This window comes from Terrapene carolina, unplaced genomic scaffold (genome assembly GCF_002925995.2).
Source record: "Terrapene carolina triunguis isolate 2854851 unplaced genomic scaffold, T_m_triunguis-2.0 Scaffold96, whole genome shotgun sequence".
In the NCBI taxonomy this organism is placed as follows: domain Eukaryota; kingdom Metazoa; phylum Chordata; order Testudines; family Emydidae; genus Terrapene; species Terrapene triunguis.
The window spans coordinates 29555724-29573058 of NW_020664447.1; the positions used below are offsets into that span (position 1 = coordinate 29555724).

Here is a 17335-nt window from a genome sequence, read left to right on the forward strand (position 1 = left end):
TTTTTGTTTCTCCAGATGAAACATACCCAGTTTATTTAACCTTTCCTCATAGGTCAGGTTTTCTAAACTTTTTATCATTTTTGTTGTTCTACTCTGGACTATCTCTGATTTGTCCACAGAAAAAGTGTGGCACCCAGAGCTGGACACAATACTCCAGCTGAGGCATCACCAGAGCCAAGCTGAGCATGACAGTTACCTCCTGTGTCTTATATGTGACACTCCTGTTAATACATCCCAGAATATTATGGTTATTCGATCTCTATTGTGCCTGTGTAGTTCTTTCATATTGTGTTATGTAGAGAGCAAAAGACACAACAAGGCCAGACGAGGCCCTCAGAGATCTGCAGTGCAGCTGGTGTCCCTCTCTGTGTTTTGAGGGTGCAGCCTCCTAGAAACTACAAGTCTGAGCATGCCATGTACCCTCTTGCTCTGAGTGGTTGGCTGCATGGCACTCTGGGGAGCCTAGTCTCTGGGGGCTACACATGAGGACATCTGCAATCTGCTCCATTATATGTCCAATAGATTCAGCCCTTGGGCTTCTTGCATGTTGCTGACAGTCTTTGGCAAGGCAGAGTTTGATGTCCTTGGAGGAGAACCTAGAGCAGTGGTGGACAACCTGCAGCCCGCGGGCTGCACACGGCCTGTCAGGGTAATCCGCTGGCAGGCCACAAGACAGTGTTTACATTGACCGTCCGCAGGCACGGCCACCCGCAGCACCCAGTGGCCACAGTTCACCGTTCCCGGCCAATGGGAGCTACGGGAAATGGTGCGGTCCGCAGGGACGTGCTGGCTGTCGCTTCCCGCAGTTCCCGTTGGCCGGGAATGGCGAACTGCAGCCACTGGGAGCTGCAGGCAGCCGTGCCTGTGGACGGTCAATGCGAACACTGTCTCGTGGCCCGCCAGTGGATTATCCTGATGGGCTGCAGGTTGCTCACCACTGACCTAGAATCAGCTGCCTGGTATCCCAGAGCGGGCGGGGTGTTGCAACATGCTTGTTCTGTGGAGAAGCCACCAAGATCTTGGCTACCCTTGAGGCAGAGGCAGACTTCCTGCAGCCAAGTCACCACATTCCAAGTATTGCGTGGAAAGCTCCTCATTGCATGTGTACTTGTGCCTAGCGATATGTGATTGCCTCCCCAATGCCTGGAGGAATGGGTGACCTGCAGGAAAAGCCTTCAGCCTTCACACTGACGACCTGCTGTCTGTTGGGTTTAATTATTTGGGCTGTGTCACTGGGTGCCCATTACTGTCCCAGTGGAAGGAAGGAAAACAGCCCCCTGCTCCCTGCCCCACAGGAATTAAAGGCTCATCTGAAGCATCTGCACATCAATAGGCTTGGGGCTTTGAATAGGAGGCAAGTTCCCAATCCAGGCCCATTTAGTTGACTGGCAGGAGGGAGGCTATTGTTTGAATGGTCTCCAGATGTTGTGTATCTGAGGGCAGGGATCAGTTCTCTGTTATTTGCCAGCAAAGTCAGAGATGAAAAGTGGGCTGGGCCTGTGAGGGGGGTCTGGTTGGGCCAGCCTAATTGGGGGTGGGGGGTCAGCTTGGGCTTGTGGGGGCTGGACCTGTAGAGGAGTATGTGGGGGCGGGCTGGCCAGGCCTGTGGGATCTGAGCCTTTCTTGCATATTTCACTCTTTGCTCTGGAATTGAAATGTCTATTTTAAAGGCAAAATGTCTCTGCCCCTTGGTGCTGCGAGGAACTGGGGGCTGAACCTGTTCTCCTCCATGGAGTGAACAACTTTCTCTTTGCTGCTCTCCTTTCCTCTTCTTGGGTGAGAGAAGCACCCTCGGCAGCAGCTCCATGCCTCTCTGGGGTGTCTCCAGAGCTGGAAGCGGCTGGGATCTTAGGCAGCCATCACACAGGTGTCAATGACCACACAAGGTGCAAGGCAGAGGAGAACTTGGTCCCTGGGGTTCTGTAGGGAAAATGTTGGGAGGAGTAATGAGGGTTGAAGTTTCAGTGCTCTAAGGATCAAGCAGGGAAATGAGGGGAAGAAGAGGAACCAGCCACAGGTAGCTGTGGTGTTTGTCACGAGGTTTGGCTTATGGCCCTTGAGCCTAAGCAGAGGCCCCATCTAGTTGGTAACTGTCCCACAAGTCTGAAAATGAAGCATGCATCATTGGAGGCAGCAAGGCTTGGAGATTAGCTGAGCGAACAGTGGGGAGCTAAAGGGGGGAGAGGTGGGAGAGTCACATGAGAATCTCTGCCTCCCTCTAATACCTGCCAGTCATGGGTCAGAGGCGGGAGGGGCATGTGCTGCCAGAAGATCACAGTTGGAGGTGTGTGGGTGTGTGTGTGTGTGGAGGGGGAGGGAATTCCCTCTTTTATGGTCTCCCTGCTAGCAGCTGAATTTTCATTGTTTGGCTCCTTTTGATGTGTCCCTCCAGAAGTAGGGATGTCTCTTGGCTTTTCTCCCCCACCCTCCCTTGGCTAACTCTCTCATTCCCATGTTTCTCATGGCTGATTTATTTGCTTCCTGGGTAATACCTCTGCAGTGATGCCAGTGCTACTGGGGAGGCAGGGTAGTTTGCTGCAGTACATGGCCAATCTTTTATTTCTAACTATCCCAATCGTGACTCCCCTGAGGGCTTGGACAGGGCTGGTGTGCAGCAACTGTCTGTAGCACTTCCAGTTGCAAAGGTAACATTACAAACATGACTTGAGTGTAACTGATGCAGTGACATTTGCTTGAGACTTCAGACAGCCCGAAACAATAGACCTGAGAGGCATGAACTCAAGGGGCTGTTAACCCAACAATGACAATTTAACTCACCATTGTCAGCTGTTTCAGGGACAGGGCAGATGTATTGTGATCTGCACAGTATACTGAGCTGAGTGCCCCATTTTGCTCTCTCAAGTGGGTGGAGCTTTCCCCAAACCTCTGGTTTCCCCCTGGCTTGAAGCTGTTGTAAGGTGGGTCACCATCACAGTTTGACCTGTGACTTAGCGGGTGCCTGTTTATCTGTGCTGATCAGGCTCTGCCCTGGCACAGGCACTAGGGTAAGTGCAGCTCTCTGACCAGGGACAAGCCTCTGAGGAGCTGGGGGTTAAAGTGTGCTGCAAGAGGGCTCATGTGATGAGTGAAATGGGGGAAGGGGTGTCTCATTCTAGTTCCCTGAGAACATTTCTCTGCATCACTCACTTCCTCTCCCCACAGTGAAGCCCCGAGCTTCTCTGTGCAGGAGGCCAGGGGCTCCCTTTGGATCCTGGCAGTGCAGTGAGCAGCTGTCTGGGTGGTGCTGTGAGCTGTCAAGGGCTCTGCTGTCTCCCCACAGGGGCTGAACAGGCTGCTCCCACAGGACTTCTAGCCCTGGGGGCAGGACACTCAGACAGGGAACTGAAGCTGGATCCACTGCTTGGGCCTGTGGAACACAGCTCCCTGGGCTTGGACAAGTCTTTTCCGGCTCAGGCATGTAAAGGGGCTGCATGTCCCTTTAAGGTAGGAGCACTTGGCCCGTGACTCCCAGTCGAGCAGTCAGGATCTTTACTCCACACAATGCCAAACTTTGTTAGAGCAGGTAATCATCCACAGCCAGCAAGGGGAGGAGGGAGGTGTCTGGCTGTGAGTCCAGCCCCTATGTGGCCAGCTGGGAGCCAACCCAGGGATTGTCATGGTTTTGTTCCACAGGAGCAGGTCAGCTGGATGGAGGAGGTTGGGAAAGGAGCCAGAGTGCTGAGTTTTGGCTACTTGCTTCTCTCTGCTTGGGTAAGGATCCCAGGGCAGTGTGGCCTCGGGTGCCTTGTCCTTGAGTCCGGTATCTCGGGAATGGTTTTGGCTCCTCCAGACAGAGTGGGGGAGGGGAAATTTTGTTCTTTAACTCAAGGGCAGGTTTAATTAAACATCAGGTGACCTGGCAGTGGCTCAGAGCTCTGTGAGAGCAACTTACTAAACCCCAGCTTGTGCTCAGAAGCTGGCTGGGGGTTGGGATCTTGTGGGAGCCACAGGTTTAGGTCTCTGTGCTGCCTGCTGAGATTACTGAGGTGCAGTTGCTGGAAGTGCCCCAGCAGTAGGGCATCACTTTAACGCGTTCTGTAGGGATCAGTCTGGGAGGCAGTTTCTCTCTGATCGGATCTAGCCAGTTCCCAGTGACAGTCGTGGCCAAGGGGAGTGACACAAGGGGTGTAAGACATCATCCCACCTCTCCCTGCACACCTTTCTCAGGCCACCTCCTCACTGGCTTTGCAAGGTTGTGAGGGTGAGTGGATTCTCACTGGTGTCCCCATGTAGCAGCCCAATTTGTGGCATTCCAGGTGTTCACCGGAGTGGGTTTCTGTAGGTCCGTGCACTCCCTCTTCCCTGGCAGACTCAGCTTAGGTCCCTAGAATTCTGATGCCAGGTGTTGGGACCAGCCTGCTCCACACTTGTCCACTGACAGCTTCTCACCAGAGGATCCCCCCGTTTCCTGGAGGGTCCCTGGGGGCCTCTCCAGCACAGCACGGACACTTTGGGCCAGTCTGTGTCTGAAGGGATTTAAAGCTGTGGAATGTTACCTGTCAGTCTCTAAGTCGGCCTGGGGATCTGAGATCCCTCTCCTGTGCCCTGTAGGAGTGCTTCATCCTAGCTGGGGGGGCCCAGGTCAAACTTGTGGGAGCGTGTGGCAGAGTATTCCCAGGGGAGGGTCCTCTGCTTTGAAGTGCCATCAGAGTGCTGAGCATCCTGAGGAAGAGGAGGGAGCATGGCCTAGTGATTAGAAGAGGGCTCTGAGTCAGGAGTCAGATCTCAACTCAGCCAGCAACTCACTGCCTGTGCCTGGGTGAGTGCCGTCCCCTCTGTGTGCCATGGGGATGATGATCCTGATGCACCGTTGGGGGGCTGAGAGGTTGGATGAATGGAAATTTGTTGAGGTGCATTCATGGGGTGCTGGAGAAGGCAGAACAGTTGCTGCTGCAGAGCTGGAGCTGGATGTGGTCTGCAGTCTGGCTTCTCCTTAGCTAGGTCAGATTGTTGCTAGCTTTGGGGTAGCATTTTTCGGTCTCTGCTTAGTAACTGGTACTCACTCAGGTCCTGCAGTGCCAGCCTCAGTCTAATAATAATCAGGGACCAGGCAGGGTGCTGCATTGAACAGTAACAAGGGGTAAAGCCAGCAACGCTGGAGCCTTCATCAGTGGGTACAGGAGGCAGCGTCTCCAGACTCCTCTAGTCTGTAATGCCTGAGTGGGGTGAAGGGTGCCCTCTCCGCATGCCTGGGAGAGCTATGCTGGAGCTGAGCTGCCATCGTGGTTGCACAGCTGCTTCACCCAGAGACGCTGAGCAAGTGCCATCCTCTGTGCCCAGATGTTGGACTGAGATGGGCAGAGCCCTGAAGGCTTGTGCCTTGGCTGTGTCACTTCCATGTGCTTCTCCTCCATTGCAGGCTCTAGGATGCTGGGGCCAGCTAGGCTAGACCTGCCCACGTGATCCTCACTGCTTCCAGCCCTCGCCCTGCCTGCCCATCATGCTGTGCTCCTGGCGTGGAAAGCTGAAGCTGCTGCTCGCCACTGCAACGCTGGTGATCCTTCTCTCGTGGCTCTGTGTCTTTGTGGGCAGTTCAGAATGTGAGTGTGGCCTGGCTCTGGGTTGAGGTACGGCCCAGGACAGGGGAATGAGCGACAGCAGACAGCTGCCAGCCAGGGCTCTTGGCTTCTGGCTCTGCCACTAACTTGCTGTGGGCCCAGTCCTTCCCTCTCTCTGCCTCAATTTCCTCATCTGCTGTAACATGGGGTGATGCCCCTGCCCTGTCTCTGGGGGACTTGTGAGGACAAGTACATCACTGTGTATAAAGCATTATGGGTGGAGGTGGAGCTAGGAGAGGGGCTTAGAGATGGACACGGGGGCTGGGATCCAAAAAGGTTGCAAGGCTGAGCATCACAGGTGCTTAACTTCTAGGTGTGTAGAAAATCACAGGAACAACACTGTGATCTACAAAGCCTGGGCTAGGCACCTAGGCTCCCTATGCAAGAGCTGGGGAGAGCTGGGTACCTTACAATTGGCTCCACAAAAGCCAGCATGCTAGGCTGGGAGCCACCTCAGCTAGCCAGTGGGAGATGCTGATGAGAGAGGTGCACTAAGCCCCAACCTCCCACAGAGATAGGTGCCTGGGCTGGGCTGCAGGGAGGTCCTATCTCTGCCTGTGATCCAAACCGGGGGAAGATAGGTGCTCCTGTGCCTCACTGGTGTGTGGGGCCTGATTCAATAGGCCTGCTCAGGGGTCACCTAATTCCACTTAAAACAGCAGGGGGGAGGGAGCGGAGGACGTGCTCCCTCATAACCTGGTTGGGTGCTCATCTGGGACGTGGGAGACCCCTGGTTCGAAACCCCCCTCTGCCTGAAGAGGAGAAGCGATTTGAACAGGGATCTGCCACTTCTCAGGTGAATGCTCTAACCAGTGAGAGAGAGAGTGATTCTCACTCTCTCTGGCCCAATTAATGTTTGTTTAAAGTGGATTAACTTCAATAGCAGAGATTGAGGGAGATGCACATCAGAATATTTCCCACCCCCCACAAGCTGTTGGTTGGAGTTAGGTAGCCTCTGAGCCTCTACTGGATCAGGCTGTGCATGTGATGCAGGTGGCCCAGTGCCTGGTTTGTGAATAGTCAGGTGTCCGGAGCCTAGAGGGAGGCAGCTATGCACATGCCTCTGTGGGGATTTGGGGCATTCTTTCTCCACAAATGGCTGTCCCCAGCCACCGGTGCCACTCCCATATTATCCCCCTCCCTCCCCATGCCCTACACTCACTGTGGCTTTGGGATGCTCTCTCCCCACACATGGCCAACTGTTCTCTCTTCTCCCTCCCCATTTCCATGCTCAGGGGGCAGTGCATGGGGTGCTGTCCCACCATGTCCCAAGATGTGAACTCTCAGTGATTTGGGGGGCTCTCTCCCCACAGATGGCCGTTCCCTCCTATTGTCTCCTTGTTTTGGGGACCGGCCGAGCCAGGACCTGGAGCGAGAGGCCTTGGCATCTCAGGTGCGCAAGGTGGAAGAGGAGAACCTGCAACTACGTCTGCGGCTCAGCCAGTCTCAGGGACAAGCTGGGGCTGTGGACCGGAGCGATGGCAGCCAGCAGTGGGCAGCCTCCTTTGATGATGGGGACACCCCAGGGGATGACAGGAGCAACCGCACGGGTTGCCCCAAGCAGCAGATGGTGCAGAAGTGTGAGGTGAGCTAGTACAGCCCGGCTTCATGGCGCTGTCCTGCACATATGGCCGATGACACCGGTTGCTGAGGGTCCCCATGGCCTAGGGTGATGGCCTGAGTCCCTAGATTCAACCGCCTCTGTACAGCTGCCCAAGTGCACTGGCCATGCCAGGGCCTCCCCCTTGCGTCTGCTTTGTTCATGTCTCAAACACTTGGGCATTTTATTTGGAGTTAAGGGTGTGATGCTGACAGCCAAAAGAATGATCCCTTCTTGCCTCCCGCTGGGAGATGTTAGTGCCCCACCTCAGTGCCTCAACGTGTGTGAGCATACAGGTGGGGAGGCAGCACCAGGACTCCTGGGTTCTCTTCCCAGCTCTGCCACTGACCTGTTGTGTGATCTGGGTCAAGTCCTTCCTCGCTCTCTGCCTCAGTTTCTCCATCTATCACCTATAGGTAATGACTCTGACCTGCGTCCCTGGGGGGCTGGGTTGCTGAGGCTGTTTCTGTGTGAGATGTGCTGTGTGAGGTGAGATGGGCAGGTAGGAGAACTGCCTGACCAGAATGTTACGCAGCCGCTATCGCCATCTGCCTTGGGAGGAGAGGACTCTAATCAGCGCCAAGATCCTGGGGTGGGGGGATGATACTATAAAGTGTTATTGCCCCAGAGGCTGCTGCATGCTAGACAACCCTTGCCCCAGGGGTGCTGCTTTGGGCAGGGCTGACGGTGCCTTCTGTCTCTGGGCAGCTCCTGCACGTAGCGATTGTGTGCGCTGGTCACAATGCGAGCCGAGACGTGGTCACCCTGGTGAAATCCATCCTCTTCCACAGGTAACCCAGGTGGCCGTGCTGGGGGAGCCTGTGCTACGTTATGCTAATTTATACAGGTTCTTACACTGCACTTACCCTGTCTTCAGGGGCTGGTGGGTTTCTGTCTGCATTTTCAACCCATGTGTTTTGGGGGTTCAGGTAAAATGGGGATCAGATATGAACCACTCCTGCAGCTTGGCTCCCCAGTCACAGAGCAATGTGGGAAGGGGAGGTGTGCAGCTGGGAAGCCCAGGCTGTGGTGGTGGTGGGGAACTTAACCTGTCCCTCCTCCCCAGTCACAACTCCCAGGATCCTGTGTTACTGTGACCAGTGTTTGAGGGTCCCATGTGAAGGGGGCTGTGCTGTCTGGGTAGGGGCTGAGTGAGGTGGGGGGTGGTGAAGGTGCTCTGGGTCCCACCTATCATCTGCTGGAGGGTGTGGATGGGTCTGTCCCAGGTTGACCCTGGCTCAGGATGGGGCATCTTCTCCCGGATACCACCAGCTTTGGTGGTGGAGGAAGCTGTCCTGGGCTCAGTGGATCAGGCGGGATCTCTGACAGCTGCCTGCGTTTCCCCCTGGCAGGAAGAACCCTCTCCATTTCCACCTCATCACGGACTCGGTGGCTCAGCAGATCCTGCAGACTCTCTTCCAGTCCTGGATGGTGCCCTCCATCCACGTTAGCTTCTACAACGCAGACGATTTGAAGGCAGGAGCCCCAGATCCCTTCCTCCCCCCACTGTTCCTCTCCCCCCTTTCTCAGCTTCTCTTTCCAGACTCAGTATTCCAGGGAAGTGAGCAGCCCCTCAGGGAGGTGAGGGGGTGGGGGATGGTAGAGAGAGTTCACCAGACTATTAACTCTTTTGCTGCTGGCCCCTCTCTCATCTGCTCATCTTCTGGTGTCTATTACCATTTGACTGATACGGGGGCACTTGGTTGGTGTGGGGGTTGTGAAGGGGCCTTTCTCCTCCACTTTGGCTCTGGTCTGTAGTAGCTGAAAGCTGCTCCCTTCTGCGAGTTCCCAGGTGGTTTCTGTATGAAGGAGCTTTCTGTATGGCAAGTCTCAGACCCATTCCTAGCAAGCACATGTCAAAATGACACAAACACTAGCCCAGGTGATGCTAACTGGTCCCCTGGTTGGCAATCACCTCAGAGAGCCAGGTGTAACTGGGCCATGCACTCTCACCTAGAGACGGCCCCTCCAAAGCAAGGTGGGACTCATTAGCTTGGATATGAAACAGCTAGAGTCAAAACTGTCCACAGAAGCAGTGGGGCATGCTAAGGGGCAGTGGGAAGCCTAGGTATCAGAGTTCAGTCTGGTCACACACAATCGTGCACAGATGATGGGGAACAGGGAGGAGCTGTGGACAGAGCACAGAGAAATATCCTACAGGGCCCAAAAGAGAACAGGCATGTGGGCAGGATTAAAGTGAGATTCAGCCTCAGGAAATACTGCTAATACATCAGGGGAAATATAACCTGAAACCCAGATCCTTGATGAGGGGGGCTGGCAGAGCCTGGGGAGAGTGGGGCTGTGATGGGACAGAGCTGCACAAAGACCACTGCACCTGAGGGCTGCGTACTCAAGAGGGTTTGTGTCCCAAAGCTGGGAGGGGATAGCTGCTCTTTGTATGGCTCTGGAAACCTCAGTCCTTGGGGTATCTTCTCACGGAGCAGGGAGGAGACACTCAGCAGGTGACATTGGTCCTGAGGGGCCCAGAGCTGACACACAGACTGGAGGAAGTGCCGGGAAGGGCAACAGGAATGAACAGGGAGTTGTGGAGAGCGATTAAAGAACGGAATTCGTCCAACTTGGCTAGTGACTGTAAGGAGGGAGAATGTGGGGATGGGGGATATCTGGAAGTGTAAACCCCAAGTGGGGGGGAGGGGGATTTTTTCAGGCTGATACATAGGGTGCAATGCGGGGTGGGGCAGGGCAGAAGGAATCTTGACTGAGTCTCAGGATGGAGACATCCTGACACTCGCTGGGGGGAGGAGCCCATTGCTCAGCTGTTGAACACTAACTGGAACAGACTGTGGAGAATGGGCTGTAGGGGTCAGTCCTTTGTGGGCCCTGGGAGAGTGACTGGCTGCTCTCCTGGGCCTTTTCCATCTTTGCTGCCTGTGGGGACATTGAGTGAGTCGGTAGGGAGGGGGTGAGGACAAGATCCATGGAGGTCTCTGATTCCCATCTGCCTTAAACACTTCAAATGGAAAATACATTAGCACTAAGCTTGGAATCTGTGCGCCCCCTGGTGGCAGCTGACATAGTGGATGCAATCTGTAGAACAGGCCCTGTGTGGAGGCCTGAACAGCTGGAATGTTGTACAGTGTGCCAGTAAAATCCCCCATGTTATATCCCCTGAGATCCCGGGGGTGTGCCTCTCACCCACACGTGGAATGCAGTTGCCTTGCCTTGCTAGGACTCACTCATGCCTCCTGACGGTTCTGAAGCTCTGTGGCACAGTTGTGCTGCCTCGTTAGGCTCTGGGGCAGTGGGGGTTGGATTTGGGGAAAGGCCACACCACTTTACACTTCTGTTTCCGGGGGAAGTGTTGGCTTTGTGGTACAGACTCGGTGCTGTGTGCCTAGCCCCACGGGTATTTGGGAATGGCCATATACTGGTCCTGAGGGCTCCTTCCCTCCCTGTTGCAGGCAGAGGTGTCGTGGATTCCCAACAAGCATTACTCTGGGATTTACGGGCTGATGAAGCTGACGCTCACTAAGGCGCTGCCCTCCAACCTCTCCAAGGTCATTGTCCTGGACACAGACATCACCTTTGCCACTGACATCGCTGAGCTGTGGGCCGTCTTCGGGAAGTTCTCCGGTGAGGGGGAGTTGTGGAGAGAAGGGGCCTTGGGACCAGTTGAGTAGCTGTACCTCTGGAAGAGGAGCCAGGCCTATTGCCCTGGCTCCTCTGAAAACCTGCGGCCCCTTGGCATTGGGTGGAGTTTAGGAGTCTGTTCTGCTTGGCTCTCCCTGTCTGTCCTCGTCAGCCACTTGTGGGTGGGGGTAGGGGGTGCATGGATTTGTGGTGGGCACATACTCCTCTGGTGAGGTGGATCTGTCTCGCTTTCCAGACAAGCAGGTGATTGGGCTGGTGGAGAACCAGAGTGACTGGTACCTGGGAAACCTCTGGAAGAACCACAAGCCATGGCCAGCGCTGGGACGTGGCTTCAACACAGGTGAGCCCAGAGCATCCACAGGTCACTCCTGTTGGGTGGGGGTCTATCCTGTCTCTGTCAGTGGTGAGGTTGGTGCAGGGCAAGACCCCCAGCATGTCTGGGGGGATGGGGCTGGGATGAGGAAGCGCCTTCTTCTGCTCATTCCTGTTAGTCTTGCTGGTAGTGAGGAGCTGTTGCTGTGACTCCCGTCCTCTTCCAGAGAAATGCTGCTGCTGTCCCCTGTGACTTGGGGAGCAAACTGCCAGCAAATCCACTGGGTTGGGGAGCAAACTGCCAGCTTGTGGGTGGCCTTGGCCACAAGGGGCTGATGGCAGGTCTCCCCAGTAGCTCTGCGTGTGCCTCTCAGTCGTGACTGGTTGCCATTCCCTGCTGTCCCAGCACAGGGCCTCTCTTACAGCCTGCCACTCTGATTTTATAATAGGGATAAGTGGTCCCAGGGAGCTGCACTGAGACCCCTTAAACTCCCGTAATGTGTCTCTCGAGTCTGAACTAGAGCCCCATGCCACACGTGCCAGCCTTGCTCCTTGGCTGCCAGTGCTGCACTGCACTCTGCTGCTTCCCCAGGGGTGGTTTCTTAGGGTCACTCAGTGGCACCCCCCAGAGGTGACTGCTCCCCTAGGCCCATCCTTTAGTGACTGAGTGTGAGTGACAGAGCTGCCCGGGCCAATCAGAAAGCTTGTGAGGTGAGAGCCCCCTCTCCCCCCACTGCCTGTACTCTGGGAATCCTATCAGAGGTGAGTTCCCAGGACTCCTCCAGCAGGAGATGCTGTTGTTGAGAGGGGTGTGGGACACAGGGATGCCATGTCCAGGCTAGCCAGTAAGTCTAGAATCCGGTCCCCGGCTGGGACACCCAGCAAAGGGCCTTGCTGTTAGAGAACTTGCTATGGGGATGGTGTCCCAGAGCATTGACCTAGTACGCTTCAGAAGGGACTGGCTGGAGCTGAGCTCAGGGATGGCTTAAGGCTGGATCAACTGCATCAAACACAGCGCTGGGTTGGCTGGTGCCTGTGTGATGTGGGGACACCTGTGACCTCTCCTCCCACTCTTCCCAGGGGTGATCCTGCTGCTGCTGGAGCGCCTGCGCCGGATTGGTTGGGAGCAGATGTGGCGGCTGACAGCGGAGCGGGAGCTCATGAGCATGCTGTCCACCTCGCTGGCAGATCAGGTATGGAGCCAAGCTGAGTTCCAGCTTGCAGGCTCTTCTTTGACCCCAGTTCCTACTCTTGGGCAAACTATAGATGCAGGAAGCTGCAGGTGGGGGAGCAAACGCTAGGGCTATGGGATGCTGCTGACACTACAGACAACAAAGGCTGTGAGTGGATGCCCTGGGACCCATGTTAGAGATCTGTAACCTTCTGCTCCATCAGCTCAGGCTTGGTCCTGACCTGCAGCATTCCTTGTATTTCAGCCCTGGACACCTCCTGAGCAGGGTCTGGTTACCATGTCCACCTGTAGGGTGGTTGTATGATATGGAGGATACAGAGATCCCTAGTCTGACCTCCCTTGTCCTCTCAGGGTTTCCCCTCCAACCCTCACGGGGGTCTCCAGAGGTGCCCAGCTCCCCATGTGCTCACTGGTGATTCTCTTCCAGGACATCTTTAATGCAGTGATTAAGCAGAGCCCAGTGCTGGTGTACAAGCTCCCCTGCTTCTGGAACGTGCAGCTGTCCGACCATACCCTCTCAGAGCAGTGTTACTCAGAGGTCTCTGATCTTAAGGTGGGTCTCCCGGTCCCTGGCTGGGGCCTTTCCACATTCCCAGGAGCTGCACTGGGCCCAGGAGTCTCGCATCTCCACTGCTGCAGGCACTGAACCCTCCTGACCTGGAGGATGGGGTGTTGGGTCCTGTGGTGCAGCTTGCACCCCAGTCCTGGTGGGTGGCTGGTGGTAGATCCAAAGGGCTGGGGGGGGGAATACTGTGTCCCTGACGCTCCAGCCCATCTTTTTCAGGTGATCCACTGGAACTCGCCCAAGAAGCTGCGGGTGAAAAACAAGCATGTGGAGTTCTTCCGGAACCTCTACCTGACCTTCCTGGAGTACGATGGGAACCTGCTGCGCAGGGAGCTCTTCGGTTGTGCCAGCCTGCCCAGCCCACCCAGAAACCAAGTGAGCCCTTGCTGGTTGCTAGCCGCACCCCTGATCCTCACTTGCCCTTATCATGTGGGAATGGGACATGGGACATTCCGTCCCCCAAGCAGGCTCCATCCATGCCATCTCCTGGGACTCTGCCAGGGCTCCGCCCAGTCTAGTTGAAAGCATCCCATGTGTTCCAGCTGCAGCGCCTGCCTGCCCCCGCCTCACCCCTGCCCCTGCGTGTTTTCTAACACCAGTCTGGCCCCTGCCCCACTTCATTCTTATGTTCTAGCTGCAGCAGGCCCTGGAGGATCTCGATGAGGATGACCCCTGCTATGATTTCCGCCGGCAGCACCTTATGCTGCACCGCATCCACCTGTTCTTCCTGCAGTATGAGGTCCTGGCCTCACCTGACCCTGCTGATGTCACCCTGGTGGCCCAGCTCTCCATGGACAGGTACTTGGCAGGGACTGGGATGGACGAAGGGGTGACTCCCACTTCTGAGTACTGAGGAGCTGTGGGCTCTGTAAGCTGGTTCATCAGCCCTGGAACTTCTGTACGCGGAACTTTCAAACTGATCCAAGGTTAGCTCTGCACTGATAGAAACATTACTTCTTCAGGGGGTGCAGGAGACTGTCCTTGTAGAGACGGGGGCTCAAATGGGAGTCGTGCCACAAATGAAATGTTTGTATTTTGACTCTGGGATTGCAAAATCACACTTCACCTCAGAATCATGCCCCCAAACCTGAACCTTATATTAAAAAAAAAAAAAGTTTCTAGCCCTCCTGGCTGCAAAGAAAACCTTGTAACTACAAACCTAGTGTACCTGATGCAGCAGCATCTGCCTGAGTTTGCAGTGAGCCTGAAACACCAGTTGCAAGAGGTATGAACTGCTCCTTCATCTTAGTGGGGTGTTAACTGTGAAACCTAAATATGAAATTACCAGGGTTAACAGTGTTAATTATTTAATTGCTGAACATAGTAGCACAAATAGGCAATGAATGTGCTTATCCCACAATTCCAGACTCCCTCCCCACATGCCCAAAGCCCTATAAATAGCCGTTTAACTCTCCAACTCCCCTGATTTCTGTAGTGCAGTTACATGCTAACACACACACATACACACCTGTGGCATGTCAAAACCAAAAAGGCGGAGAGGGTAAAATAAATTGAATTCAATATTAAAACAACCACCGCAAGGGACTGTTGCATTCTTGGGATGAGTCATTTTCATGCTTAATTAAATAAAAACCTGCACTCTGGAACGTGCCTGGAGCTGCCACAGAATTCCCAGCATTTCCAGCAAAGGCCACAGAATGTAAGGAACTTGCTACAGAATCCAGGTTGTTTGCTGTGGAGTATGCGGCAGGGCCTTGGATGTTATATTCTGTGGTAGCTTGTTGAGGGGAGGATAAAAAGGGGGTCAGCGGCAGTAGGGCAAGATGAGTGGCATCAGCATTGCAGAGTGGGAGGCTTGCTCAGTCTCTTCTGCTTGGCTGTGTCCACTGCTCTTTCCTGCCTGCTCAGTTAGCTGGAGCTCTCCCCATGTGTTTGGCTCTGGCACGGCCACTCTCATGCTGTTTCCCTTCGGCTTACAGGTTACAGATGCTGGAGGCAATCTGCAAACACTGGGCAGGCCCCATCAGCCTGGCGCTGTACATGTCGGATGCAGAGGCCCAGCAGTTCCTGCGCTATGCCCAGGGCTCGGAGGTGTTGAGCAGCCGCAGGAACGTTGCCTACCACATTGTGTACAAGGAGGGGCAGTTCTACCCTGTCAACCTGCTGCGCAACGTTGCGCTGACCAATGCACAGACACCCTATGTCTTCCTGACGGACATCGACTTCCTGCCCATGTATGGTCTCTACGATTACCTCAGGTGTGGCCCTCTCCATCCTGCCCAAGCTAGTCATTCACCCCGAGGGGCCCAGGTGGGATGGTTCCCTCCAGGTTGTTACCCAAGGTTCAGTCTAGTTCAACTGTGTCCCAAACGATGGGGCTCCCAGCCCTTCCCTCAGGAGGTGATTCCCCAGCCTGGGAGCTCTCGCTGTCAGGAAGTTTCTCATTCTGTAGGCACAGGCTGGGCTTGAGCCCTCTGGGAGGGTCCTGCTGTCACATGGGAGAGAGAACCCTTGCTTGGGGAAGGAGATGCCCCTTCTGCACCACTGGTGCATGGGGGTGCTGCATCCTTTCCCTGCATGGGGGTGCTGCATCCTTTCCCTGCATGGTGGATCCCAAGGGCCTTTAGACTCTCCCCCCCACCAACCTCACACTAAGAAAAGACAGGATCCTCTAGAGCCTGCTGATGCCCTTCCAGCGTCTGCTAAGGGGGCCCAGGAACACAGCTGTGCGTAGGGCTCTTAGCGCCTAGTGGGTGGCCAGTGGTGTGCGTTGCAGTCACCTCGTGCTGGCTCCACGCCATCTAGCGAGGCCTCATGCTCTCCCCTGCCCTGCTCCAGGAACTCCATCCGGCAGCTGGAGCTGCCCCAGCGGAAGGCAGCGCTCATTGTGCCAGCATTTGAGACTCTGCGCTACCGTCTTGCCTTCCCCAAGTCCAAAGCGGAGCTGCTCTCCATGCTGGACATAGGCTCCCTCTACACCTTCAGGTAGGTGCTGGAGCCACTCCCCTCCACGCCGCAGGGCACAGGCAGCAGGAGGCTCTCTGGTCCCTCCCCATTCCTAGGGGCTGTGGTGCAGCCCAGACCCAAGCACCTCTCATGTCGTCCCCCATCCTCTCAGTCTGTGCCTGTATCTCTGTTCTGAAGCTGCTGCCCTACAGGTAGTGAGAAGAGTGTGCATCTCCCTGTAACCCCAGGGTTCACTGCGCCGCTGGCCTCCCTTTGCAATTTGTCTCTGGGACCTCTATGTGTCACATCTATCGGGTGCTTCATTTCTGTCTGTCTCTGAAGGTACCATGTGTGGCCAAAGGGCCATGCTCCAACTGACTATGCCAAGTGGCGGACAGCTACGGTGCCGTACCGTGTGGAGTGGCAGCCGGACTTTGAGCCTTACGTTGTAGTGAGGCGTGACTGCCCCCAGTATGACCAGAGATTCGTAGGCTTTGGTTGGAATAAGGTGTCCCATATCATGGAGCTTGATGCCCAGGTGAGTGAGGAGCCAGTGGAATTTCCTGCGCCCAGACTCTGCTTTGTCCCTAGGGATCCTATACTGCTGCCTTGGGCAGGTGCCTTCTGGGTCCCTCCCAGCACAATGCTTCCTTTGGACTAAGCTTTGCTGCCCCTGAGCAGGTGATCTGGCCCCCATGGGTGTGGTCAGAGCCCTGCTCTGTGCCTGCTTGCTGACCTCCTGCTTCTTCCCAGGAGTATGAGCTGCTGGTCCTGCCCAATGCCTTCATGATCCACATGCCTCACGCCCCCAGCTTTGACATCTCCAAGTTCCGCTTGAGCGCTGGCTACCGGGGCTGCTTGCAGACACTGCGGGAGGAGTTCCACCAGGACCTGTCGCGTAGGTATGGCGCCGCCGCACTCAAATACCTCACTGCCGAGAGGAGCCTGTGATACTGAGGGACAGCATGGCGGTGGACTGGAGGGGGAAGGGGACAGACCACTTCCTTCCTACATGGCTCACTGCCTGAAAGGGATCAAACCTGCAGCACAGTTTCTCCATCACAGGAACATTAGCTCCCACTAGGGATGGAAAGAATCAAGAGAAAGGGGCTCTTAAACTGCTCCTAAGTGGCTGAGGGAGCAGAGCCTCAGGGCTGAGGGTCTCCTCACAGCAGCTGAAAGCCTCACCCAGAGACAGGACAACATTGCTAATCTCCCAGCAAGGGGGCTACCTGGAGCCTATTTCCCACTTCAAGGGCCATGGTGGGATTGGTCCCTATCGTTCAGTTTCCAGAGCTTTGGCCAGTGTGAATGACCCCAGTGATGGGGCTCCCAGGCAGTCCCCTGGGGCACTTGCCAGAAAGCTTTACCTGATGTTCTGCAAGATGCTCCCTTGCTTGGTTTCATCAGCTCCTTCCCTTTGCACCCTCTGGGCTTTGCCTCCTTCAGAGCCCTGCAGTTATTGCTGTCAGGTGTAGCTTAGCCCTGCAAGACAGGCTGAACTTAATTCTTAATTTCTTCTGATGAACCTCTTCTTCCCCTTCTCTCCTCCCCCCCCCCCCCCCCCCGTTGTGATTACTTGTCTGAAC

At 55.3% G+C, this 17335-nt stretch overlaps 1 protein-coding gene across 6 annotated transcripts in view; it reads left to right on the forward strand.

Moving 5' to 3' along the window:
* LARGE2 (LARGE xylosyl- and glucuronyltransferase 2) overlaps positions 1-17307 on the forward strand; it is a 39453-nt gene extending 22146 nt beyond the window's left edge. For 3 of the 6 annotated variants that reach the window (XM_029911483.1, XM_029911485.1, XM_029911484.1), the window contains 14 exons: positions 5360-5540; positions 6872-7143; positions 7867-7949; positions 8511-8634; positions 10581-10752; positions 11006-11110; positions 12163-12275; positions 12702-12827; positions 13059-13214; positions 13474-13637; positions 14780-15058; positions 15639-15785; positions 16089-16284; positions 16500-17307. In XM_029911483.1, coding sequence (XP_029767343.1) covers positions 5441-5540; positions 6872-7143; positions 7867-7949; positions 8511-8634; positions 10581-10752; positions 11006-11110; positions 12163-12275; positions 12702-12827; positions 13059-13214; positions 13474-13637; positions 14780-15058; positions 15639-15785; positions 16089-16284; positions 16500-16697 — 2235 coding nt within the window. In that variant the 5' untranslated portion in view covers positions 5360-5440 and the 3' untranslated portion in view covers positions 16698-17307. Of the gene's footprint in view, positions 1-3583; positions 3712-5359; positions 5541-6871; positions 7144-7866; positions 7950-8510; positions 8635-10580; positions 10753-11005; positions 11111-12162; positions 12276-12701; positions 12828-13058; positions 13215-13473; positions 13638-14779; positions 15059-15638; positions 15786-16088; positions 16285-16499 lie in introns of those variants that run through there. The other 3 variants (XM_029911486.1, XM_029911487.1, XM_029911488.1) reach the window with 3 other exon arrangements.
* Positions 17308-17335: the final 28 nt, after the last annotated feature.